Source organism: Saimiri boliviensis, chromosome 3 (genome assembly GCF_048565385.1).
Source record: "Saimiri boliviensis isolate mSaiBol1 chromosome 3, mSaiBol1.pri, whole genome shotgun sequence".
Classification (NCBI taxonomy): Eukaryota; Metazoa; Chordata; class Mammalia; order Primates; family Cebidae; genus Saimiri; species Saimiri boliviensis.
In genome coordinates, this window is record NC_133451.1 from 4,935,754 (window position 1) to 4,961,420 (window position 25,667).

Below are 25,667 nucleotides of genomic sequence, written 5' to 3' on the forward strand. Positions count from 1 at the left end.
TACCCCATTTGCACTTTCTCTTTCTCTGTGGGTATAAATTTTTTTCTGAATTTTTCTTTTTTTAGTTTTCTGAATAAACATTTTAATGAAGTTTCTCTTTGGTCATCTAGAATTACATCTCCCCAAAATATTTGCCTATAATCTGCAACAAATAAATATAGAATCAATTGACTTTTCTCAGTGAGAACTCCTTCAAATCAAATGTAAATAGCCAGGTGGGGTGGCTTATGCCTGTAATCCCAGCACTTTGGGAGGCTGAGGCGGGCAGATCACAAGGTCAAGAGATCGAGACCATCCTGGCCAACATGGTGAGATGCTATCTCTACTAAAAATAAAAAATTTAACTGGGCATAGTGGCACGTGCTTGTAATCCCAGCTACTCCAGAGCCTGAGGCAGGAGAATCGCTTGAACCTGGGAGGCTGAGGTGCAGTGAGCCAAGATCACGCCACTGCGCTCTAGCAGGGGCAACAGAGCAAGACGGTCTCAAAACAGCAACAACAATAACAACAGACAAGTGCTGGGGAGGAAAAGCAGAAAGCAAGAGACTCCAGAGAAGATGAGCACTTCTCAGCATAGGAGCGGTCGGCGCGGTGATCCAGGAGAACAAACCTCCGAGTGCACGCGGGGCTAGCGGGAGCCGTAGCTGCAGTGCGTGTTCAGTTGCACGTGGAGCCAAGCCTGCGGTTCTTCCATATTTTCCTACCGTTTGTTAGTAAATCGCAGATCCTCAGTTTGCATAACTGAATTTACTCTTTCAAAATTCATCATCATCAGCTTCCTTGGAGGTGTGTTTTCATTATTTTTCATCACCTTTGTGACCCTCTGGAAGATGACATTGAGCTCGGCCTCCTCACAGAAGGCAGTTGGAAGTAGTTTGGAGTTGAGGGTAGAGGGCCAGACTGAAGACAAAATATCATGGGATTGGAAGAAGTCACCTTGGGAGTGGATGGAATTAGGAGAGGGAAAGAGTCTCTGGACCAAACTCCTTCAGAGGTTGGAGAGAGGAGGGGAGCCAGCAGAGGCCAGCCCGGTAGGTGGCTAAACCAAAGGAACTTTCCAGAAGGATGGGCCTTAGATGCACCGTGTCACTTGCTGCCGGATGGTTGGGGGCTGGGGCAGGGAGTGAGGACCGAGCCTTGATAGCTGGACTTGGCAGCAGGGATGTCAGTAAGTGACTCAGTGGGCAGAAGGTGGGCAGAGGGAAGCCGGGGGTGGTGCGGACCCTCGTTGGAGGTGTCTGCTTTATTTTAGAAGGTTCATCGTGATGCTGTTCAGTGTAATTCAGTTTATCTTGTAACTCCTAAGTCCTCATTCTGGGGAGCAGATTCACATTCCTTAGCTGGAAAACCAAAGGTGTATGTAAAAACCCTCTTTTAACGGCAGGTTACACCGAGTGTTAGGCGTTACAAAGAAAATGTTCTCCATAGAAATGGGTCCCTTTGGATTCGATCTATGAAAAGTTCTTTCTGGAGAACTCGCATGTTCATGGAGAAGTGGTAAAGTGAGAATGTAGTCTTTTTGCTTTTTTGAAGCAAAGATCATTGAGCTGATAATTCCTAAAGTTGCTGGTATTTTGGGGGGCAGCTGTTGTTTACTGAGAAGGCCTCAGTCTGTCATACGTTAGGTTCGTGTCCTTGAGTCCTGAGAGTTAGTGTTCTCACCTGTAAAATGATCGTATCTACTCTGGAGACATTATTATTTACAAGAATTTGAGTGATTTGTTTGGAAAGTTTACTGGCATTCCATGAAGCACGTACGGGAGACTTGATGAAGTCTCTTTGGGGTGGGGCATAGCTACAGTTTCTGAGCACTTACTATGTGCTATGCTGGAGAGTAGGCAAAGTCACAGATCAGTTAATCCTTATAATCACTCTTTAAGGTGGAGATTATCCTTTAAAAGCTTTTTTTCCAGATAATAATTATATTGATAATGACTGTAGTAGTCGAATTTATTGGAGGCTTCTTACCAGCTAAGGACTGTGCTAAATTCTTCACATAATGACATTTACAAACAATGACGACAAGCCTCTGATCATCCTCAGTTTTAGAGAGAGAGAAGGTAGCACAACACTGCTGTCAAGGCCGTGCCTGGCAGGCGGTGGAGCAGAGCTCCCGCCCCGCCCCTTCGCCAGTGTAGTCTGTTCATTCGCTGTGTCCAGACAGCTCTATAGCACATCCTCATGAAGTCTGGATCTCATCCATTCTCTGTGGCAGCCCCAGCCCTGCGAAGCTGGTGTGTGAGACCAACCATGCTGTTTAATTTGCTTCCATTAGCACACTGACATATGTTACCCGGAGCCTGGTGCCACCCGCCCCTCTGCCTGTACCCACATGCACAGTGGTGGAGCCATCTGCCTGGGAGCCAGAGGCAGAGAGAAAGCCGGCCTTTCAGCCTCCCCTCCCTGGAGATCAGCCCGCGGCCCTCCCTTCGCCTCGCGGTTGGAGCTTCAATCCTAGGCCTCCTGTTAGGAGCCTGCAAGGCTTTTCTTCTTTGGCAGCAGAGCCCAGAGGCCTTTTCTGAGATGATGGCAGCCGGATAACTTAGGAGCCTCACTTCAGGTCTCTTCATTGGTGGGCCGTATGACGAGAGGGGCCAGTGAAGAGAAGGGTGGCGAAGCAGGTGTGTAGAAGGAACGGACAGAGTTGTAGCGGTTGCTGGGGCAGACACAGATGGACCAGGCCCCCTTGGCCTGCCTGCAGCGCAGAGTCTGCGTTCTGAAAGCAGCGTGGTCACACTTAACGAAGCGAGCTGGCCTCATAGCTGACAGCGTCCCTGGGGTTCAGCCGTCACCCGGCTTGCCTTGACAAGTACGTCTCTTCTGCCTCAGAATTTATGCTCCCCTGCGTTAAATGCCTCTTCTGTGTTAGCCTTGTATCCTCCGTCTTCAGGTTTTCCTTTTTGGAGTTTTGTCCCCTAAAGACCCAGAAAGAGGTAAGCAAGCTTTTCTCTAATGGAGCGGAGGGTACATATTGCCGGCTTTGGGCTTTGTTGCGACACTCAGCCCAGCTGCTGGAGTGTGAACACAGCCATAGGTGCTACATGAATGACGTGGCCGTATCCCAATAAAACATTATTGGCCAAAATAGGCTTTGGGCCAGATTTGGGGTGCCCAGATCTCCCCTGCCATGGATGGTTGAGGATATAGGTGAACCTGTGCAGATTGAACCCTCACTGTTCCCAAGTCATTTTAGGTCTTGTTGAACTTGACAGAGTGAATGTCGGCCAGAAGCCAAGCGCAGCGTTTGGGGCGTTGTTCTTCCTGTGCTGACTCCCTTCTTGAGGGCTTTGCTGGTGATTTCAACTCAGCCTCTGTTGAAGGCCTCTGGTGCCCGCTGAGGCCGTGGGTGGGAAGCGGGGGAGGCAGCAGCATTCGTATTGTTTCCTTAAGGAGCATTATTGCTGGTCCCTTCTGCATGGAAATACCCTTCCCTTGGTATACCAAAGTCTGTGGCTTAGGGCCTGGGCCATGGCCAGCAGTGTTGACATCACCTGGGAGCGTGTTAGAATGCAGATGATCAGGCCGTCCCAGATTGAGTGAGTCAGAATCTGCCTTTAACAAGACACCTGGTGGCTAGATATGTCCCCAGGAAAGGCTGAGAGGCATGGGTTTAGGGTGTTCCAAAGTGGAAGACAGAAAGTATTTTTTAAAAATCCTGGAATCTTTAGCTTTTTTACATTAAAAGTGTAATGTAACTTCAGAGTGTGAAGGCAGTTTTATGTCTTTTTAGACATCTTACAAGAGTCATGATTCAACAGTATTTTCCTGATGGAAAGGGGATGTTGCTAGTCACTGATTTGGAAGAGTCTAAAGAGCCGTGGACTGGTTAGAAGGGGCCAGGTGAAATGGGGTGGTTTCTGCCGTCCTTGGCAGTGGGGCTGGGACAATCCCTTGATCTCTTTGTGTCTTCGTTTTCTCATATGTAATGTGAGATATCCTGGGAGATAAGAGTGAAAGTTCTTATGGTTGAAATGCTCCAGTTTATCTCTTTCGGGTCATGTGTTTTGATGTTCGTCTGTCGTTTTACCTGTCTGCCCCCTGCCATTTCAAGGAGGATATTTTCATCCCCCTTTTTCCTATAGGATCTCCCATCCCGCTGCCCCCCACCACCATTTGACTCATGGGCTACAGTTTCATCCCAGCTGGCTGGGCCAGGGCACAGTCTCAAATGCATTCCGGAATGGTGTGGGCTGTTACCAATGATGGCAGTTCTGTGGGAAAGGCGGAGTCTTGGGGGTTCGAGTTCATGGCACCCTGGAAGCTGCTGTCTCCACTGTACCCACCAGATCTCGTGTTATAGTTCCAATGCCTTAACCAAGGTTGGCGTTTTATTTCAATAAAATCATGGCTGAGAGATGCATATAATGCAGTTGAAGTGTGAAAAGATGGAGGGGAATGTTGAATGTCTGTTCTCTCAGATGCCGGACACGTGGCATCTCACAGCTGGCAGCACGCACGCGGGATGACTCCCACCTCCCCGTTTCTCTGGGTGCCCCTCCGCCAGTGTCTCCTTGGGGAGCGCAGAGGTCTGTGAACTGCCCTCTCAGTCTGGAACCTCCCACTGCTCCTCTGCAGAGCCTGCTGTCCCTGTGATCAGGAGCCCATCTGTCACTCTGGACATCTGCAGAGCCTTAGGTGTTCTGAGGGGCAGCTGGCGGCTGGCTGGGTCATCTTTCATTCCATATGGAGAGGCCTGTATAATTCGTAAGTGATGCTTCTCCACTTAGAGACGGTTCCGGAGCCTCTTTTGTCCCCTGCATCTTAAATTTGCCCATCCCTGCAGTGATTTAGGAGAAATTTGCTTTTGACCTTCCCAGCCTGTGGGCCCTTCACCTCTTTGCACTTCATTTACTTCACCCATAAAGTGAGTGAAAAGTCTGCTTTTTTTTTTTTTTTTTTTTTTTTTTGAGTTGGAGTTTTGTTCTTGCGACCCAGGCTGGAATGCAATGGCATGGTCTTGGCTTACCACAACCTCCGCCTCCTGGGTTCAAGCAATTCTCCTGCCTCAGCCTCCCAAGTAGCTAGGATTACAGGTGCCTACCACTGTGCCCAGCTAATTTTTTGTATTTTTAGTAGAAATGGGGTTTCATCATGTTGGCTAGGTTGATCTCGAATTCCTGACCTCAGCTGATCCTCCCACTTTGGCCTCCCAAAGTGCTGGGATTACAGGCGTGAGCCACAGTGCCTGGTCTTTTTATTTTTATTTTTAAATGAGACCATGTTGATAAGTTCAGCCTTCCTTTTCTTCCCCCTTTGTTTTTATTTTATTTATTTTATTTGATAGAAGAAAGACTCATTCATGAATATTAAGATGTAACACAGCTTTAGGGTAATGAAGAGAACACGATTTGTTAGAGCCTGTGATTAGGAATCCTGCTGTCTTCCTTAGAAAAACAGAATTAGCTCTTAATATGTTCAGCTAGTCTGATGCTGTTGTTACCTAACTTTAATGCTGTTGTGTAGCAAAAGCTCTGAAAATTCTATTTACCTAGATCTAGTATTATCAGTTAGAATATATAGTGTTTCCTGTTGAATTTTACTTGCCCTTGACCGGTTAGGGTTTCCCTCTGATTCTTGGCTGTCTGCCTCTGATGGGCTTCTTCAGTCCACAGAATCCCAGTCCATGAAGACAGAGGACATGCCCCCACCCGAATTCACTCACAGCCTCACAGCCTCTGCTGTCAGTCCCCCCTCGGGACACAGACCGGGGCAACCACTCATCTGCTTCCTGGCCCTGCAGATTCCTTTGCCGGTTCTAGAATTTCATTGAAACGGAGTCACACTTTTGGCTTTGTGTTAGCTTCTTTTGCGTGGCTTTTTTTAAGACTAACCTGAGTTAAATGTGTGGGTCGTTTGTTGTTTTTTGGTAGTTTATTTTGATTGTTGAAAAATATTCTATAGTGTGAACGTCTCACGATCTGTTTATCCATGTGTTTTCTAATGGCCACTTACGCTGCGCCCAGTCTTGGGCTGTTAGGAAGAAAGCTGCCATTGTTTTTGTGTGGACACATGCAGTGATGTCTCTTAGGTAAATAGCCAGGAGTGGCATTACTGGATCCCATGGTAAGTGTACATGTAGCTTTATAAAAAACTGCCAAACTGTGTCCTCCCACCGGGAAAGCGGGAGGATTCTAGTTGCTCTCCAGTTTTGCCAAGCATTGGCATGATGAGTCATTTAAATTTTAATTATTCTGTTGGATGTATCAGGGCATCTCACTGTCATTTTAATTTGCATGAACCCGATGACTCATGCTATTAGCATATTTTATGTGCTTATTGGCCATTCTTTCTTTTTTGTGTGCAATGTCTGTAACTGCGTTACTTATTTTTTATCAGGTTATTTGTCTTCATATTTTTGGTTTTCAGTGTATTGTTACAAGTGCTGTGTCATGAAATATGTATTGAAGATATTTTCTTCAAGATTTCTCTTAAAAAGTTTAATCTATTAATTTTTTTCTTATAGATGAGTACTTCTGCTGTCCTGAGAAATCTTTGCTACCTCCCGAGTCATAAATACTTTTGCCTGTGTTCTCACTGAGGTGTCTTACAGTTTTATCTTTTCCGTTTAGGCCCTGTCTATTTCAGGGAATTCTTGTATTTGGTATGACATAAGGGGTAGAGTGTAGTTTTTTCATACTGACATCAGTACCATTTGTTCCAAGGGCTTTTGGTTTCCCCCGCCATTGCGTTAACTTGTTATCTTTGTCAAAAGTCAGTTGACTATTTATGTGTGGGTGAATTTCTGGACTTTCTTCAGTTTCACCAGTCTATCCGAATACTCCGGCCACGCTGTATCGATTACTGTAGCTTTATTGTAAGCCTTGAAGCTAGGTAGTGGAAGTCTTCCAACATTGTTCGTTTTTTCTACAAATCGTTTGGCAATTTTGTATTCTAGTTCTTTGTTGTTTTCATTTTCATATCTTTTACAATTGGCCTTTTTTAAAAACAAAAATTGCATCTGGGATCTTAAGATTGTGTTGCATCTATAGATGGATTTGGGGGACAATTACTACTTTAGCAGTAAAGATTCTTCCAAATACAGTATCTCTCTTTTTATTTATGGTCCTCCCGCCAGGCACAGACTGGTGTTTTTCTAACAACATCTCATAGTTGTCAGTTTGTAGATTTTTTTACACACTTCCTTAAATTTATCCTAATATATTTCACATATTTCAATACTATTAGAAGTGGTACTAGGTTGTTTTTTTCATTTTCTTTCGTTTTTTTATTGTTCTTTTTTTTTGAAAAATGCTTCACTGAAGTAAATTTATGTACAATATACTTAACATATTTAAAGAATACAGTTTGATGAGTTTTAACTGTAAAGTGAGATGATGAATATGAAAAACTTTAGTTTTTTTTACAGGTGCCTTTTTTTAGATGTATTAGAAGACATTCTCCTGTATTCCTCATTTTCATGTCTGTTAATATGGTGAATTATGTGAATTATATGTAACGATTTTCCAGTGTTAAACCAACCTTGAATTCCAAGGGTAAACTCCATTTGGTCTTAATGTGTTATCCTTTTTGGATATTGTTTAATTTAATTTGCTAAAAATTTTGTTAATGGCCTGGCGCAGTGGCTCAGATCTGTAATCTCAGCAATTTGGGAGGCTGAAGCGGGCAGATCACCTGAGGTCAGGGGTTTGAGACCAGCCTGGCCAACATGGCGAAACCCCATCTCTACTAAAAAATACAAATATTAGACGGGTTTGGTGGCATGTGCCTGTAATTCCAGCTACTTGGCAGGCTGAGTCTGGAGAATTGCTTGAACCCAGCAGATGGAAGTTACAGTGAGCTGAGATCATACCACTGCACTCCAGCCTGGGTGACAGAATGAGACTCCATCTCAAAAAAAAAAAAAAAAAATTTCTGTTAATGATTTTTCTGTCTGTGTTCATGAGGTATGTTGGTCTGTTTCGGTTCCTTGCAATGTCTTTTTATCTGAGTTATTTGCTGGCCTTTCTCTTCTACAAGAGTTTGTAGAAAATTGTTATGGTTTCTCCTGAAATGTTTGATAGAATTCATTAGTGAAGCTGTCTGGGCCTGCAGTTTTCTTTACTATAGAGCTATTCAGATAGTCTCTTTCTTCTTTTCTGTCTCTGAAAGTTCGCATCTTGTAAGGAATTTGGCCATTTCATCTACATTGTTGAATTTGTGGGCATGAAGCTGTTCATAATATTTCCTTATGGTCATATTAATGTCTGCTGCCTGGGTACCCATGTCCCCTCTCTCCTTACTGATCCTCATGAGAGGAGGAATTCAGGATTTATTGGTGAGTAGCCTCCTAGCCACACATTCAGAGCAGGGGGAAACGTGTTTATAATAGAAGGAGTTAAGAGAGTTGCTAGGGAAGGAACAGCAGTTAAGAGACCTTGTGATTTGGTGCATTTAGGTGAATCATAATGTCAGTTCTTTCTGTATATTAAATAACTTGTTTTTCTAAAATGTCACAATTTCATTTTTGAAAGTCCAGGTTTTTGTATCAAAACAAAGTGTTCCTGAAATTAGTAATTGTTCTTTATGGGGCTGGGTGTGGTGGCTCATGCTTTAATCCCAGCACTTTGGGAGGCTGAGGTGGGCAGATCACTTGGGGCCAGGAGTTAGAGACCAGCCTGGCCAACATGGTGAAACCTTGTCACTACCAAAAATGCAAAACTTAGCCAGGCATGGTGGCACACGCCTGTAGTCCCAGCTACTCGGGAGGCTGAGGCAGGAGTATCTCTTGAACCTGTGAGACAGAGGTTACAATGAGCCGAGATTGTGCCACTGCACTTCAGCCTAGGCGACAGAGCAAGACTCTTTATCTTGAAAAAAAAAAAAAAAAAAAAGTTGTTTTTAATGAAATAAAAACAAATAGCATGGCAATTAAAAAAAAATAGCATAATAGTACTGAACCAGAAGAAAGACAAAATCCTCCTTTGTGTCTAATAAAATACTGAAACCATGTGTTGCCCAGTAAGAGTATATGCATACGTGAATATTCTGAGTAAGTTTGCAGTGCTGGCAGCCCTGATCCTTAAAATAGTAATATAAAAATGATTTAAAGCCTCATAAATGCTCATTGCAAATGGTTACATCATTATCCCATTTTTGATTCAGTTGGTTTTACTTTTGAGTACTTTTTAACGTTATGTTGGTGGCTTTGTTCCAACTTTGATTTCTTTTAGCTTAATTGATTTGTAAGAGTAAAAAATAAGAGATTTTGAAAATCTGAGATAAAATTGTTGGTTGGATGCATTTTCTTGTAGTAGCCGTCATCATTTCTGCCTGTTTGTAGTCATTTGCGTACTATTCGCCTTTCACCTGGGCTCGCCTTTGCTTTGCCATCGGATGCCCCACGCTTAGAAAACCAAATGTTTGTGCAGTGACTTAATTGTTCTTCTTGTTTTTAGTGAATGTTCAAAATATCTGACAATAAATAGCATACGTTCGCATTTCCTCTTTCCGTTCTCCTGTTCCTGTCATTCTTTGCCTTCTCTCAACTGGTGTGCCCCTTCCTGCTCCAGCCTCCCACTCCACCAGTTCATCTTTAATGCTGCCTCTGGAAGGATCTCTCAAAACTGGAGATCCATGGATGCCACTTTTTCGGGAAAGCTTTTGTGATTCTTCCTTTCCTAGAATAAGGGTTCTGTGAGACCAGGGATGTGCCTGCTGTTCCTGGTTGTGAGTCCTTGCATGTCAGGGATCTCACTTGTCTTTAGATTCTGAGTTTAACGTCGTGAACGTAAGTGTTTAATAACTTGTTCCTGAACTGAATTGACCTTCTGTAAATGGAGTGGAAACACTGTGCTTTCAATATCGTATTTAAAGCTTTTGTTAGCAACCAGCTTGGATTATGTTAGTAAACTTCTCCCAGCCTAGGCATCAGGAGGTCTGGCTTCTGTAACCCATTTTCAGGTTCCGTATATTATTATGATGAGCAAGAACCATACTCAGATCTAGGTCCTGTTTTTTGCTCTCTATAAAACAATAGAAGGATATTTTCCACCACGTTTTGTCTTGTCCAACCACGAATGAATCTGACTTTTAAGGGTCATGCCAGTTTCCTGAAGGAATGTGTTCTGTGGAGATTACACCAGCTCTTTTGAAGACTCCTTGCTAGCTCCTTATAATTCAGAAAGGAACATTCTTAGGACCCAGAATATACTCACACGCACACATATCCCTTTTACAAACACAGACTTTCCTTTGGGATATTGATAATTTTTTTTTTTTTTTTTTTTTTTTTTGAGATGGAGTTTCACTCTTGTTGCTCAGGCTGGAGTACAGTAGCATAATCTTGGCTCACCACAACCTCCACCTCCTGGGTTCAAGCGATTCTCCTGCCTCAGCCTCCCAAGTAGCTGGGATTACAGGCATGTGCCCCCATGCCCTGCTAATTTTTGTATTTTTAGTAGAGACAGGGTTTTAATATGTTGGTCGGGCTGGTCTCGACCTCCCTACCTCAGGTGATCCACCTGCCTCGGCCTCTCAAAATGCTGGGATTACAGGCATGAACCATTGTGCCCAGCTGATAAATCTTTTAAATATCCAACTATCAGAGTCAGTGCTGAAACTGCACAGTGATTGTCATAGGTTCTATTCAGACACTGGAGAGTTATAAATAGACTTTATTTGCTTCCCCTTTTTAGATGCAAATTAAACTCATGTTAATTGAGTGTCTCCAAAGTCAGGGTTTTCATTTACAGCAGTTCTTGGACCTTCGCTGCAGTGCTGGTCGGCACATAACTGTAAATATCCCCACATTATACATTAAGGAACTGGGAATCAAAGAAGTTTAATGACTTATATTCAGAGTCATCCAGTTGTTCAAATAATGTCATCAAAAAGAATTTCAGATGCAGTCCAGCTGAGGGAAGCTTTCCAACCAGACAGTGCCTCAGGCTATGCTGCTTTCCTGAGATTTCTTAGATCCACCTTTAAGCAGCCCTTTTAGATGATCTGCGGAGGTCTGTGGAAATAATTGGAAGAGTCTGCATGGAGAGTCGGATTGTAACCCTATAAGGGAAACTATGCAAGGGCCTTGCTCGGGCACAGCGCCTTTGCTTCAGTGCACACGAGTTCTGACTCCCTCAGGAACACTGAGTATTCCCACACAGAGCGTGCCCTGCGCAGGTGGTGATCCACCTGCTCGAGAAAAGGAACTTGTCAGAATTAGTCTTTTGCCACTTTCTTCTGTGTTCTAGGACTATCACAAAAGGCACAGTTACTAATTACGAGACGACAATCCATGGCGTCTTTCTCTGCAGTTTTCTCTTTAAAGCAGATCTCAGGAATGTCTATTCTGGAACTCTGGAAACATAAAAGTGAATTAATTCACCAAACACACACTGCTTTGTCATCTGCATCAGACGTGTGCTTGACGATCCGGGCAGAGAGAGAAGCCACACAGTGGCCCCTGCCTTCAGACTGGCTACTGGCTAGTGGAGGAGATGCACACATCAGCCCGTTACCACAGCGTAGCGGGAGAGATGTGGTGATGGTAGACCTGACGTGAGGGTGACGCTTGAGCAGCACCGCAGTGAGAGACAGCCAGGTGAAGGAGGAGGTGGTAGTGACGTTTGTGAGGGACAAGGCAGGGACACACAGGGTTAAGCATACTGGGAAGAGAGCTGTGGCTCTTGCAGAGGCCTGAGGCAGAAGCAGGCATGATATTTGTGGGAAACTGAAGGGCTGAGAAGAGCTGAAGTGGGCAATGTAAGCAGCGTGGAAGGAGACAGTCTATAAAATAAGCAGAGTCTAGGTTAGTTACGATTTTGATACAGGATCCGGAGAAGTCACCGAAAAGAATGTAAGGGACCAGGGTGATTCTTCTGAAAAGCAGGTTGGTCATGGTTTGGGACCTGTTTCTTAATTGGAGCCTTTAATCTAGCATAGTAGCCCTCAGTAAGAGCAATGAGATGGGTTTTTGTGAAACAGTTCTCCAGTGTCCTTTCTTTGTTGAAGAAAGGTCTAACCATCAACCCCGCCTCTCCTCTGGAGATAGTCAGCATGAAGCATAGATGTGTGGCGGGCTGAGAAGTTGAGGGAATGCACCGTGTGATGATCAGTGCGAGGCAGGGTGGGGACAGGAGTCTGTAATCCACATTTGATATTCTCTAGGAGCTCATCCTTATGTAGGCACAGTGATCCATCTTTTCTTTTTACATCTGATTTTGAGTCAGAATTAGAAAATTCTTTTACACATCCAGGTTATGAAGGGATTCATTTATGTCTTCCAGGACTTGAGTTGTTTCATTTTTTATATTTGGATTCTCAAATATCTTTAGAGTTTTTCTAGTGTATGTAAGAGAAGTCTTGAGTTTCATCTTTTCTTTTTCCCAAATAGCAGTTGTCCCAACTCCAGTTACCAAGATGCTCATTTTTCTTATATTTCTATGTGTATTTGGGTCTATTACTGGACTTTTTACTCTGCTCTGTTGATCTGACTGGGAATTTAAATATGTTAGTATCAAATCGTTTGAATGATGAGCCTTTATATTATTTTTAAATAGTTGACAGGGCTGGCTCTTACTCTTCATTGTTCTTAGATATCTTTGCATTCATATTTTTCCATATGAAATTTAGAATCAATTTGTTTAGTTTCCAGAAACAAAACAAAATTTGTTGATATATGTGTTAGGCCTATCTTGCATTGCTATAAAGAAATACCTGAGCTTGGGTAATTTCTAAAGAAAAGAGGTTTAATTCTCATAGTTCTGCAGGCTTTACAACTAGGGCACCGGCATTTCCTCAGCTTTTGGGAAGACCTCAGGAAGCTTCCAATCCTGAGGTGAAGGGAGAGCAGGCGTCTCACGTGGCAGAGCAGGAGCAAGAGAGGGAGTGGGGGAGGTGCCCCACACTTGAACAACCAGATCTCCTGAGTGGAACTCACTCACTCTTGCGAGGACAGCAGCAAGCCATGAGGGATCCACCTCCCACCAGACCCCACTTCCAACACTGGGGATTACATCTCAACATAAGATTTGGAGGGGACATCCAAACTATTTCCATAATTTATTGCTATTGCCTTAAATATATTTGTTAACTTGGGGAGAATTGACATCTTTGGTGTTAAGTTGTCCTCTCCAAAGGCAAGGGGACGTCTTTCCATTTGTTCAAGTTTACTTCTTCATCTTTAAGTTAAATTTTCCTTATGTAAGTTTTGCACATTTCTTGCTTAATTATTTAAAGTAGTTTACTTTCTTACTGTTTTTTTTTTTCCTTTCTCTTTTTTTTTTTTGAGACGGAGTTTCGCTCTTGTTACCCAGGCTGGAGTGCAGTGGCGCGATCTTGGCTCACCGCAACCTCCGCCTCCTGGGTTCAGGCAATTCTCCTGCCTCAGCCTCTGAGTAGCTGGGACTACAGGCATGCACCATCATGCCCAGCTAATTTTTTGTATTTTTGGTAGAGATGGGGTTTCACCATGTTGACCAGGATGGTCTCGATCTCTTGACCTCGTGATCCACCCACCTCAGCCTTCCAAAGTGCTGGGATTACAGGCGTGAGCCACCGCGCCCAGCCCACTTTCTTACTGTTTTATAAATGGGTGCTGGTCTTCCATTTTATCTTCTAGCTATTTATTGTTTGATATAAAATAAGCATATGGAAAGCTATGGTATTCATATCTCCTGCTTTACCAGGTTACTTTTCACATCAGCTGCAAATAGAAATAATTTTTTTTTGAGACGGAGTGTTGCTCTGTTGCCAGGCTGGGGTGCAGTGGTGTGATCTCGGCTTGCTGTAACCTCAGCCTCCCTGGGCTCAGGTGATCCTCTCATCTCAGCCTCCTAAGTAACTGAGGCTACTGGTGCATGCCATCACCCCTGGCTAATTTTGTGTGGAGATAGGATTTCACCATGTTGTCCAGGCTGGTCTCAAAGCAATCTGCCCACATAGGCCTTCCAGAGTGCTGGGATTACAGGTGTGAGTCACTGCACCTGGCCTATTAGATTTTCTAATGTTGAATCACCTTTGCATTTCTAGAATGAATCTTACTTGGTAATGGTGTGGAATTAAGTGTTGGCTTCTGTTTGCTAATATTTTATTTAGGATTTTTGTGCTGATATAAGTAAAAGTGGTCTTTGGTTTTCTTTTTTGTGCTATCTTGTTTAGGTTTAGACATCACGTTTATACTTGCTTCAAAAAAAAGAAAGAATTTGGTTATTTTCTATTCTTTTTTTTTTTTTTTTTTGAGATGGAATCCAGCTCTCTTGCCAGGCTGGAGTGCAGTGGAGCCATCTCGGCTCACTGCAACCTCTGCCCCCTGGGTTCAAGCAGTTCTCCTGCCTCAGCCTCCCAAGTAGCTGGGACTACAGGTGCTCACCATCACACCCAGCTAATTTGTACATTTTTAGTAGCGATGGGGTTTCACCATCTTGGCCAGGCTGATCTTGATTTCTTGACCTCGTGATCCACCCGACTCAGCCTCCCAAAGTGCTGGGATTACAGGCATGAGCCACCACACCCGGCCCAAATTTGGTTATTTTCTATGTATTTTATCCTCCAGAACAATTTATGTAGTAGTCTTGGCGTTTAAGATTTGGTACAATTCCCCTGTAAAACTACCTGCGTCTGGTGTTTTTTTGTCTTTTTGTGAGGGTAATTCTGGTAAATTATTTTCTCTTATGAAATTATCTATCTAACTTAGTTTCAGGTGTATCTGCCTAGAGTTGCACAGAATAGTCTTTTATGACTTCTCTTGTGGAGGGGTGTGGTACTTTAGGATGTCCTAGTTTTGGAGGACAGAAGGTATGTGGGTCATGTTCATTTACTGCCTTCATGGATCCTGTACCTCAACAAGGTGAACATGTGCCAGTAATGACTAGTTACCCCTGATGAAATGCTAGGCTGTGCATGCGTGCTAGATCATTGCATCCTTGTTATGATACTGAGATACAGAATATCCGTCTCGCTTTAAGGATGAGATAATTTGGGAGGTTACTTACCCAAAGTGACACAACTAGGAAGAATCAGCTGGGGTGTGGATCCAGGTTTACGTGGTGACAGAGTCCAGGTTTCTTTCTCTTTTTCTCCTTTTTTTTTTGAGAAGGTGTCTCACCCTGTTGCCTAGGCTGAAGTGCGGTGGCACAGTCTTCGCTCACTGCAGCCTCCGCCTCCTAGGTTCAAATGATTCTTCTGCCGTGGCCTCCTGAGTAGCTGGGACTATAGGCACGTGCCACCATTCCCTGCTAATTTTTGTATTTTTAGTGGAGATGGGGTTTCGCCATGTTGGCCAGGCTGGTCTCCAACTCCTGACCTCAGGTGATCCGCCCACCTCGGCCTCCCAAAGTGCTGGGATTACAGGTGGGAGCCACTGTGCCCTGCGCAGAGTCGGTTTCTAAGGAGCAGTGGAGGATGAGGGCCAAAGGAGTGGCATTGGCAGGGACAGAACGATCATCCCAAGATGGTGGGATGTGAGCTGTGCTCACTGGCATTGGCAGAATTCAGTGGGGTGGGGAGAGGTCAGGGAGGAGATGCTGTGTGGGGGTGCCTGGCAGGAGAGGTCGCCTTGGCTCAGGTGGCGGGCGCTATCAGAGGGCCGCCCCATGAGGGCCAGCAGGTTGGAGTGCTGGGGAATGAGTGGTGTAGACTAGTCGGGGCAGGGAGGACGCACAGAGGTGCGGGAGAGTCAGGGAGACTCAGGTACTGTTCCCACCCCCCAGTCGGGCCGGGAGGACGCACAGAGGTACGGGAGAATCAGGCAGACGCAGGTACTGTTCCCACCCCCCAGTCGGGCCGGGAGGACGCACAGAGGCGCGGGGAGAACCAGGGAGATGCAGGTACTGTTCCCACCCCCCAGTGTAGACTAGATACGGGGAGTTGCCTAGGTCTGGGCCCTGGGAGCTTCTGCATTGGGTTAGAGATTTGAAGGGAAGAACCATGCGGAAAGGATCGCAGATAAAAATAGAAAGGAAATAAAAAGGCCACCAGCAACTGTCTCGGTGTAGCAAGGCTCTTGCGTGTTATTCCGAATGCAAATAGGTGTTTTGCACATCAGTGAAGTGAGAAGCCTGTGGGGAATATGGATGTGGCAGCGTCTGCCGAGTCTGGCCCCCATGGCCACTTTCCCTGTGTTTCTGAGATGCCGCAGGAAGTGACGGGTAGTTAATAGTGTTTTCTCAGAGCCAGTCACAGGAGGCATTCCTTTTTCTGGTTTTCTAGGAGAGCTGAGACAGAGAGGGGCTTAGGCCTTGCAGGCCCGGTGTGAGGAAGACAGTTCCGGCGCAGCAGGGAACTCTTTGACTGGCGGTTTGGTGACCCCGTTCCTGGCTCTCACCCCTTTACCAAATGCTTTGTGACTTCAGGCTGCTTTTCTTCTCTGGGCCTCAGTTACCACACTTGTGAAATAAAGGCCTTTGGGCTCCAGGGTCCCTCCTAGTTTTCAAATCCATGATTGAGTCATGAAAGTAAATAAAGAAAATTCCTTTAAAGTCATTTTGGTTCCCACAAACCATAAGCCACTTCTTTTATTTTGTTGAAATAAATGAACTCACTGCCCAGCCTGAGCCAGAGATTCGCTGTGAGTAGTGAAGGGATTGGTTACACAGGAAGTGCGTTTGCTTTGTTGAATTCTTTGTCTCCTGGGATGTCTAGTTGTTCCTCTTTTCCTTGCTTATTTAGGACTATGGGATATGCTACTCACGTGAGAGAAAGCAGAAAGGCTGGGTGTGGGGCACACGCCAGGAATCCCAGCACTTTCAGAGGCCCAGGAGTTCACGACCAGTCTGGCAAATAGTGAGACCCTGTCTTTACCAAACATTTAAAAAAATTAGTCCGGTGTGGTGGTGCGTGCCTGCAGTCCCAGCTGCTTGGGAGGCTGAGCTGTGATATGTGATTGCACCACTGCACTGTAGCCTGGGCAACAGAGAGAGACCCTGTCTCACAAACAAACAACAGCAACAAAAAAGGGAGAGAGGGTTAATTAGTCCGAAGAAGGCTTTGCTAGGAAGAAGGGAACGAATGCATAAAATACATCCAGGAATGCCCCCAGGTAATTTTCCAGTTGCTTTGGGAATGCCAAATTCTGTGGTCAGATCTTTTGTTTGGTATGGTGTGGGTGTTTGGGGAAAATTTTCTTCTCTGGAATTCAGTGATTGATTCCTGTGTCTGTGATGCCAGTCTGTTCAGTGACCTCGCCATTCTGTCCAGAACAGGATAGCAGGTGTCGGGGCTGGGGTGTTCAACAGAGGAAGCGGTTCAGGTGCGGATATGGCCCTTCTTAGCTATCTGCCTCGGAGCATTCATTTTATTTCTAAAGTCTGTAATATTTCAGCGATGATAAGATTGCAAGCCTCAGATGAGAGAAAATGCGTACGTCCTTGTGGATATTGGAATGTAACTAGTTGTTGTCCTGTGTGCAGAACCCTCTGGCCACTCTTTTGGGCTGTGCAGAAGGGAGAGGTGAGCGGGCTGTGCCCTTGCTTCAGTCTTTTCCGTTCTCTGAGCCTCAGTTTTTCCTCAGTAAATTGAGGAAGTTGGGTGAACTATCTACAGCTGTTCTTCCAATTCAGAGATTTCATTTTTTAATGTAAGAAACTATTAGTAAAATAATCATGTCAAACACAATTTGAGTAATGATGTTGAGGGAAATAATTGTGTAGATGGCCCGCCCTGTGTTGTGGGAGACAGGTTATTTGAATGTAACCTATGAGGGATGTAACCTAAGAGACATTAGGAGCTTCTTCCACCAGGAGCAACATTTAGAGAGTCAGTGGTATGCTATAAAAAGTAGTGACAGCTGGTTCTGATGTCCATTCTGGCTCTTATTTTTAACTGTGTGACCTTAGGCAAAAATGTGACCTTTCTTAGTACCAATCTCTCCACTTGTAAAGTGGTGAAAACTGTGCCTATTTTGAAAGGTTATTATGAAGATGAGTCAAGATGTCTACAAAGCACTTAGCGTGTTGTCTGGTACATGGTCAGTACTCGGTGGTAGCCAGAGTTTTCCATTAAACATCGCTAAGCAGCTGCAGAGGCCGCAGTACTTTACAGGGAAAATAGGAGAGTCTCTATTGTAAAGGGAGGCTTGGCTGGAGGTACGGGAGGAAGACCAGGGCACATGCTGTTCTTGACTGGGAGAAGCAGCTCCTCCTCCTGATAGAAGGATAGAGCCTGTGTTGGGCAATGCAAAGGGTGGTTGCTGAAGATAAGTCTGGTGTAGCTTAAGGGGAAGGCCACTCTCAGAGTACTTCTGTGGAAACCTGATCCCAGTGCCTGGACTCCTGGATCTCCAGAGAGCACTGCTGATAAGAAACAGCAGCGGCAGAGAGATGTGGGTGTGTCACACCTGCCACACGTCCACAGACTGGAGTGGTACGATGCCAGTTCTGCTCAGGCACACATAGTTCACCAGACCTTCATTTACAGGAAAATCTCCAGCGTGTGTGCGGGTTATTACCCTTAGATCTTAAGGGGAAAGACGTGTTTATATTAAAAGTGTAAATTGGAGAATTGGTTGGAAGAACCCCTTTCCTTCTTGCTTTGGCGCTGGAGTGAGCTTTTGGTGCAGCATGCCCACCAGCCATGCGCGTTTGTGCTCCCTGCTTCCGTGTGCGTGATCCGAGCGCGGGGTTTATGTTGAACATAGTCAGGCACCGGAGTGAACACAGAGATGCAGCAGGAGCTGCACCTGCATCCTGGGAACTGGTGAGGCGGGGAGCCCGGCAGCTCAACGAAGCATTGTGCTGCTCTGGGAGGCTTCTCTGTAGTCTCTGTTGACAGTTCTTGTTCATTTTTCTGATTTTTTGTAGGACTAAATTTTTTTACTTGGTCACACTATTGCTCTTTTTGAATACAAAATGGGCATAACAGCTCACCGGACTAGAGTTATCTCTGAAAACAATCTATATTGTTATTATCGTGATTAGAATTATTATTATAGAATTATTATGAAATGATCAAAGCTGGGCTTTTGGAGTTCAGATTCTTACTGCGTTGCTATGTTCTAGCTGTATGATTGTGAGCAAATTGTCAACTGGGGGGGCTTGGTGACCCTAGGCAGCCTTCTGTGTCTGTTTTCTAACCTGCAAAATGGGGATAATAACAGTCCGTGCCTCCTAGCAATGTCATGAAGAGCACATGGGTTCGTCTGTGTAGTGGGCTTAGAGCAGTGCCTGGCCCTTGTGGCTCTGTGAGGATTCGCTTAAAGGAAAGCAAGCACACTCAAAGCGGACGCTGGAGTTCTGATTCTCTGCTGTTCACGGGGCACAGTGCGTCTCCTCTGCGTTCTTCTGAGAATCAGAGGAGATGATCACATGTAGACGTCCAGCACAGGGCCTTTCACAGGCCCGGCTGTCAGAAGGTGGTAATCCTCTTCCTCCAGAAGTCATTCATTCTGTAACATTTGCATGCGTTCTGTGTGAACTGTCCTGCTGGCTCCTGCCAGGGGTTTGGAGATAAACACAGGGTGAAACCTGCCTTTAACTGGCTGAGTAGCTACCTTGAGGGAAGAAATCCCCACAAAAACCAAATCAGCCTTAAGATCACTAGGTATCCAGTAATCAGTACAGCTAAACCAGGAGTGGATTTTGGTAATTAGGGAAGACTTCAGTGAGGAGGAGCCAACTGGGGTGTTTGATTAGAGAGGCCGGAAGAAAGAGGAGATGAGTATGAAGCGTTTGGAAAGACTGTCAAGGAGAAAACATGGTTAATTCGGTCTCCGAAGATCCCAAAAAGGGGATACTTTCCAACAATTGCAACTCTCTGCTCTGGGAGTGTTTTGCTTTCTGAGGCACTAAGAGAGCTGTGTTTTGAGAATCCTTTGGTTACAGTTTCAGGTGAACAGAAAACCACATCGATTAGCTTAACAACAACATAATGAAATGAAAACATATTAGAAGGATACAAATATTTCGTGGCATTCAAGTGCAGTCCAATTTCCCGAGTAGCTAACAGTAGGCGGGGGAAAGCCTCAGGAGCGTGGTCGGCGTCCGGGAGACACATGCTGTCGTGAGTGTGCCGGCTTATGAGGTGTCGCCTCTGTTCCTCCTCCAGGCTGGCTTCTGTCCCTGCACCCCTGTGCTTGCAGTGCCGGCTTACGAGGGTGTCGCCTCTGCCCTTCCTCTGGGCTGGCTCTGTCCCTGCACCCCTGTGCTTGCAGTGCCGGCTTACGAGGGTGTCGCCTCTGCCCTTCCTCTTGGCTGGCTCTGTCCCTGCACCCCTGTGCTTACACTTGTGCTGGCTGCCGCGTTTCCGTGTTTTCAGTTCAAATATGATTCCCCCACCAACGGAATCATATTTCTTAGTCTTCAGGCTAAAGATAGAGGAATGAAGACCTGATGGACCCGCTTGGGTAAGTCCAGTGAACCACTACCTAGTAGTGGGAGATGGGGTGCAGGGCCTTGCAGTAGAGCAGTGGCTGCTGAATGTCACCCTTGTGGTTGAGGCTGCTGTTCTCACAGGGGAGGATGGGCAGGTACCTTGGCTGCGGCCACGACAAACTCCCAGGCTTTGGAGGGTTTTGCCCAGAGGCCTCCTGGTCGCACTATAAAGGGAGCTCAGGTTTTAGGTGACGAGTTAGGATAGATGCATCCTTAGGTCGTCTTCAGATATTTTGATGCTGTTAGGTGGAACCCAAGTGAAATCTCATTCCTTTTTAAATTAAATATGAATAGCTGGCCAAGTGTGGTGGCTCACGCCTGTAATCCCTGCACTTTAGGAGGCTGCGGTGGGTGGATCATGAGGTCAGGAGTTCGAGACCATCCTGGCCAACATAGTGAAATCCCATCTCTGCTAAAAATACAAAAATTAGCTGGGCATGGTGATGCGCACCCATAGTCCCAGCTACTTGGGAGGCTGAGGCAGGAGAATCGCTTGAACCCGGGAGGCAGAGGTTGCAGTGAGCCAAGATCATGTCACTGCACTGCAGCCAGGTGACAGAGTAAGACTGTCTCAAAAAAAAAAAAAAAAAAAAAGCACAGCATACATTTTACCTTTTTAACCCTTTTTGAGTATAAAATTTAATGTCATTAGGTATATTCACTGTCCATTTCCAGGACATTTTCATCATCCCAAACTGTTAACTCTGAACCCTTTTAAGTAATAACCCTACATTCTCCCCCACCACTAGCCCTGGTAACACTGTTGTACTTTCTGTCTCTAAGAATTTGATTACTCTAAGTACTTCATATAAGTAGACTCATATATTTGCCCCTTTTTGTCTATTTTAACATAATGTTTTCAGGATTTGTCCATGTTGTAGCATGTAACTGAAATTTAATCCTTTTTATGGATGAATCGTACTTCATTGTATGTGTATACCACATTTCATTTATCTATTCGTCATTCATTTTCTACCTTTTGACTATTTTGAATAATGCTATCAGCCCCCACTCCCCCTTTTTTTTTTTTTTTTTGAGAATCAGGGTCTCACTCTGTCACCCAGGCTGGGTGCAGTGACTCAGTCATGGCTTACTGCAGCCCCGAACTCCTGGGCTCCAGTGATCTGCCTGCCTCAGCCTCCCAAAGTGCTGGGATCACAGGCGTCAGCCAACTTGCCTGATCCATTTTTAAAGTATAGATGAGATTGCTTAGAATCAAGAAATTGGTTAATAAAAAAGACCTTAATGAAAGGTGACTTAATCCAACTTCATTTCATAGAAGGGAAAACTGCCCAGCTGCAAAGAGTGAGCTGCAGGCGCCACATCCACCTGCTTTCAGCTCTTTTACCATTTCTCTGCCCCCTTGCCTAAAATTATGAGAGCTTTGGCGGTTTACACGGCAGCCTCGGTACAAGTCTTTAATCCTGAGGGACGTTGTAGACATACAGAATAGGAGATTTGGGTTGTGGAACCAGACCAGTGGCTCTGAGACGTTTTTGCTTGGGTTTTTTGTATGACTCATTTTCATCATGGTTTGGCTTTGGTCAGTCGAGATGCATGACCTGCATGACTGATAACAGTTAAGTGGTGAATAAAGGAGTGAAGAACTTAAAGTAATTGCCGACAGCAGCAGATCTCACACTTTTCAGTCTCAAAATATATTTTGAAAACCTTAAAGAACTTTAATTATGATTATGTCTGTAGGTACTTACCATATTAGAATTAAAATGGGCAGATCTTAAGATATTCATTAAAATATCTATAAACCCATTATGTTAACATAAATAACATATATTTATGAAAAGTAACTGCATTTAGGAAAATATGATTAGAAGAGAAGCACTGTTTTAGATTTTCACAGGTATCTTTAGTATCTGGCTTAGAAGATAGCTGATTGTCATGTTTACCTCTTCCCTCAGACTATGTGAGATGTTATGGTGGAAGTCCATGGAGAAGATCTGACCTCCCACAGATGTGCAGTTGGGAAGTTTTTCAGATGTTGATATTTTTCTTTGATACTACACCAAAACTCGACAAGTGGTAGTTTCCTAAGGGTTGGTTATTTGTGATGTGGTATCTGAAGCTGTGCCGTCCTCAGTTATGTTAGAATATTTTAGTTTATTTTGCACTTTAGGTGGATATTTTTACCCATATGTGATTTCATAGCATCATGGTCCACTGAGTTGTGTGGCTCTTCCAAATAAATGTCAACATATGACATGATGCAGTGTAAGTTACATAGATCACATTTGTTAATGTTTCACTGCTGATCTCATTAGAAAAGCCTCAAGTATTAGAAGGCAGTAAGTTCTTATGGGGTGGATACAAAGTTTCAAAAATTCTTCTTTTCACTTGGAATCCCCACTTTTATTCCTGGCCGCAAATGCTGTCAGTTGTTGACTTTGAAATGCTGAGCCCAAGTGCCTGTTCTTGAGAGCATGTTTGCCAAGGACTCCAGCCCAAGTCATTGCAGTTTGCCTGTCATTGGCTGTCTCAAGTAAAGATAGTGCTGGGTGTAGCAAGTGGCTTTGGGTGGCTGGCAACTCAGACACTCACAAGAGTGATTCTTTTCTAGATGGCCATCACGCTTCATGTGCAGAAGGCTTCCATGTGCTTCCCGTGCCATTCAATGGGATGTTCAAAAGGTGTGTCTTCAAAGACTGATATTTAATAAAAACCATGAGTTTTTACTGCTTCATCAAAGACACTCCTAAGTGAAGGGGGCTTTTTTTTTTTTTTTTTTTTTGAGAAGGAGTCTCACAATCTTGGCTCACTGTAACCTTTGCCTCCCAGGTTCGAGTGATCTTCGTGCCTCAGCCTCCTGAGTAGCTGGGATTACAGGGATGCACTACCATGCCTGGCTAATTTTTGTATTTTTAGTAGAGATGGCCATGTTGGTCAGGCTGGTCTCGAACTCCCGACCTCAGGTGATCTGCCTGCCTCAGTCTCCCAAAGTGCTGAGATTATAGGCATGAGCCACCATGACCAACCCAAGTAACTTTTTTTTTTAATTAAAACTGTGAATATATGGTGAAGGGTATCATGACCACTAGGATAGTTTAGTGTCACTGCCTCGATTCATGCTAAGATGCTAGCAGTTTTACCCTTGCATTTCCACCATTAATGCAGAAAAAGGTGAATAATGTCTTAGCATTATGAAAACAGTTTGAGTCTCGGGCCTGTGGGCTCCCTGAAGAAGGAGTTCACATCCCCAGAGGCTAACATCATCCTTTATAAATTGCTGACATAAGCCAGCATTCCAGTCTTGTGGATATCAGAGGAAAAGCCTGCCATCATCCTAGAAGGAAAAGACATGGTGGGAAGTCAGCACCTGAACTTTGATTTACACGGTCCTCAGCATCTGGGATCCTTTCTGCTAACTGCATAAACATGCTCACTGTTGTCCTGGGGTGGAGCCAACTTTACAAAGGCAGAGGGCTGGGTGTTGAGTTTCTGAAACCATGCCCTAGTGGTTATTAGAAAACTCTTTGGCATTTTAAACTCCCATCTTCTTCTTGACATGGACATTTAATATTATGGAATCGACACCAAATGATGATGTCAGGCTTTTGGGTTGGGACACCATCTGTTGGCAGCCTGGCTTTGGAGCTTCTCCCGGTTGAATTTTACTGCCTCAAAGCAGAAGCGAAGGAGTAGTGCATTTGTTAAGGAGAAGATGCATGAATCTTCTACTGGACTTGCTTTCAGCAAACTTTTTTTTCAGGTCAGAATACTATATTCAGTGTTTAAGTATGAAATACTTCATATTTAAGCTAGACATGAAGCGCTTCGAGTAAGACTCGGCATTCATATTTTGACATTTGCAAATCACTGGGCCTGATAGTACCCTTCCTTTCTTTTGTTGTCAGCAATGGAAGAGTTAATAGTTGAACTTCGTCTCTTTCTTGAACTCCTGGACCATGAATATCTAACCTCAACTGTCAGGGAGAAAAAGGCAGTGATAACCAACATTCTGCTGAGGATACAGTCATCCAAAGGTGAGTCTCCTTCTGATGCCTGCTTTTTCTTCTTACAACGTCTTGGCTTCTAAATGGTCTTCAATTTTACCCTCTTTCTAAAATATATTTATTTGTTCTTTAACTTACATTATTTGTTCATCAGGGTTTAATTGAGGGTTTATACTTGTGCCAAGTTCTGTGTTGGCCTGCAGGTATAGAAACATAAAGCTTCGAAGGAGCTAATGGAATCATGTGTTGGGAGTCCCCAAGGCAACCCCCACCTTTGGAAGTCACCTGAAGGACTCCCTGGAGTCGGCATCAGGCTGTGCTTCCTCATGTGCAGGACGCCCTGCAGCCGCAGTGAGGACACACAGCCCGACTGGCGGATGGGAAGGGAGAAGACACAGGTAGAGCATGGAGGAAGCCGTGTGCCAGCTTCTTTGTGCTCTGTCACTCCCATAAGGGTCACACAGAGCACACTTTCCTCAGCGATAGAAACGCAGCCAGCTCTGTGTGACGTTTCTGTTCAGGCTCACCGGAGACTCAGTGCCCAAGGTTTTTACTTAGGTCTGGTCCTGTAGGCACCCTCTGTCTGGCACATACCAGAATTCTAGGAAAGGCAGGTTTTCAGCACAAACCATTTTTACACAAACAGAACAGGCACAGTGAACCAACCTTGTCCATTAGGGAGTGGTGGGAACACTTCTGAAATCCAGGTTCCCAGAGGCCAGCAGAGGGGCCAGCCTTGAAAGCAGGCCCCTCTCGAGAGAGTAGCCTTGGGCCCGTAATGTTAACTCTTTCCTGCACAGTGAGTAAGACAAAGAAACAGGAGCTGGGAAAGCCTGCTAAGTACTGCTGTGGAGAGCAGCAGAGCCTTAGGAGAGCACCTGAGAAAAGAGTCCGCATCAGCTGAGTGAGAGACCAGGGTGTTGGAGGGCCCAAGGGGCGATTCCTGGAGGATGTGATGTGAGAATCTTGAAGACTCTGTAGAGGTAGCTGGATGAGAGGGACGGACCTTTCTTTTAAACATCTTTCTTGAGATGTGATTCACAGGTCATATCTTCACCATTTAGAGTGTACAATTCATTTATACTTTGACATGCATTCTTTTAGTATATGAGGCCATGTATGACATGATTAGATGTGCATTCTGGAAAGCTCACCTGGTCCGTCTGGAAGATGGCCTGAAGGATTTGGTAGCAGTTTGAACATGGGTGGCGTGGGAAAACCTGGGTGAGTGATGGGGCCTGTCACTGAGATAAGAAAGCAGGATGGGGACCCTATTTTGGGGCAGTATGAAATAGTAACTTCTTTGTACTGTGTTGCACAGGCTGGAGTGCAGTGGTGTGCTCACTGCTCGCTGCAGCATTGACCTCGCAGGCTCAGGCGATCCTCCCACCTCAGC

General features: G+C 44.9%; 1 protein-coding gene across 9 annotated transcripts in view; it reads left to right on the forward strand.

Moving 5' to 3' along the window:
- Nucleotides 1–25,667, forward strand: part of AFAP1 (actin filament associated protein 1) — a 169,467-nt gene that overhangs the window by 36,879 nt on the left and 106,921 nt on the right. For 6 of the 9 annotated variants that reach the window (XM_039468405.2, XM_074395851.1, XM_074395849.1 and 3 more), the window contains one exon: nucleotides 24,173–24,301. In XM_039468405.2, coding sequence (XP_039324339.1) covers nucleotides 24,175–24,301 — 127 coding nt within the window. In that variant the 5' untranslated portion in view covers nucleotides 24,173–24,174. Of the gene's footprint in view, nucleotides 1–245; nucleotides 2,934–20,221; nucleotides 20,276–21,390; nucleotides 22,358–22,878; nucleotides 22,949–24,172; nucleotides 24,302–25,667 lie in introns of those variants that run through there. The other 3 variants (XM_074395847.1, XM_074395848.1, XM_074395852.1) reach the window with 3 other exon arrangements.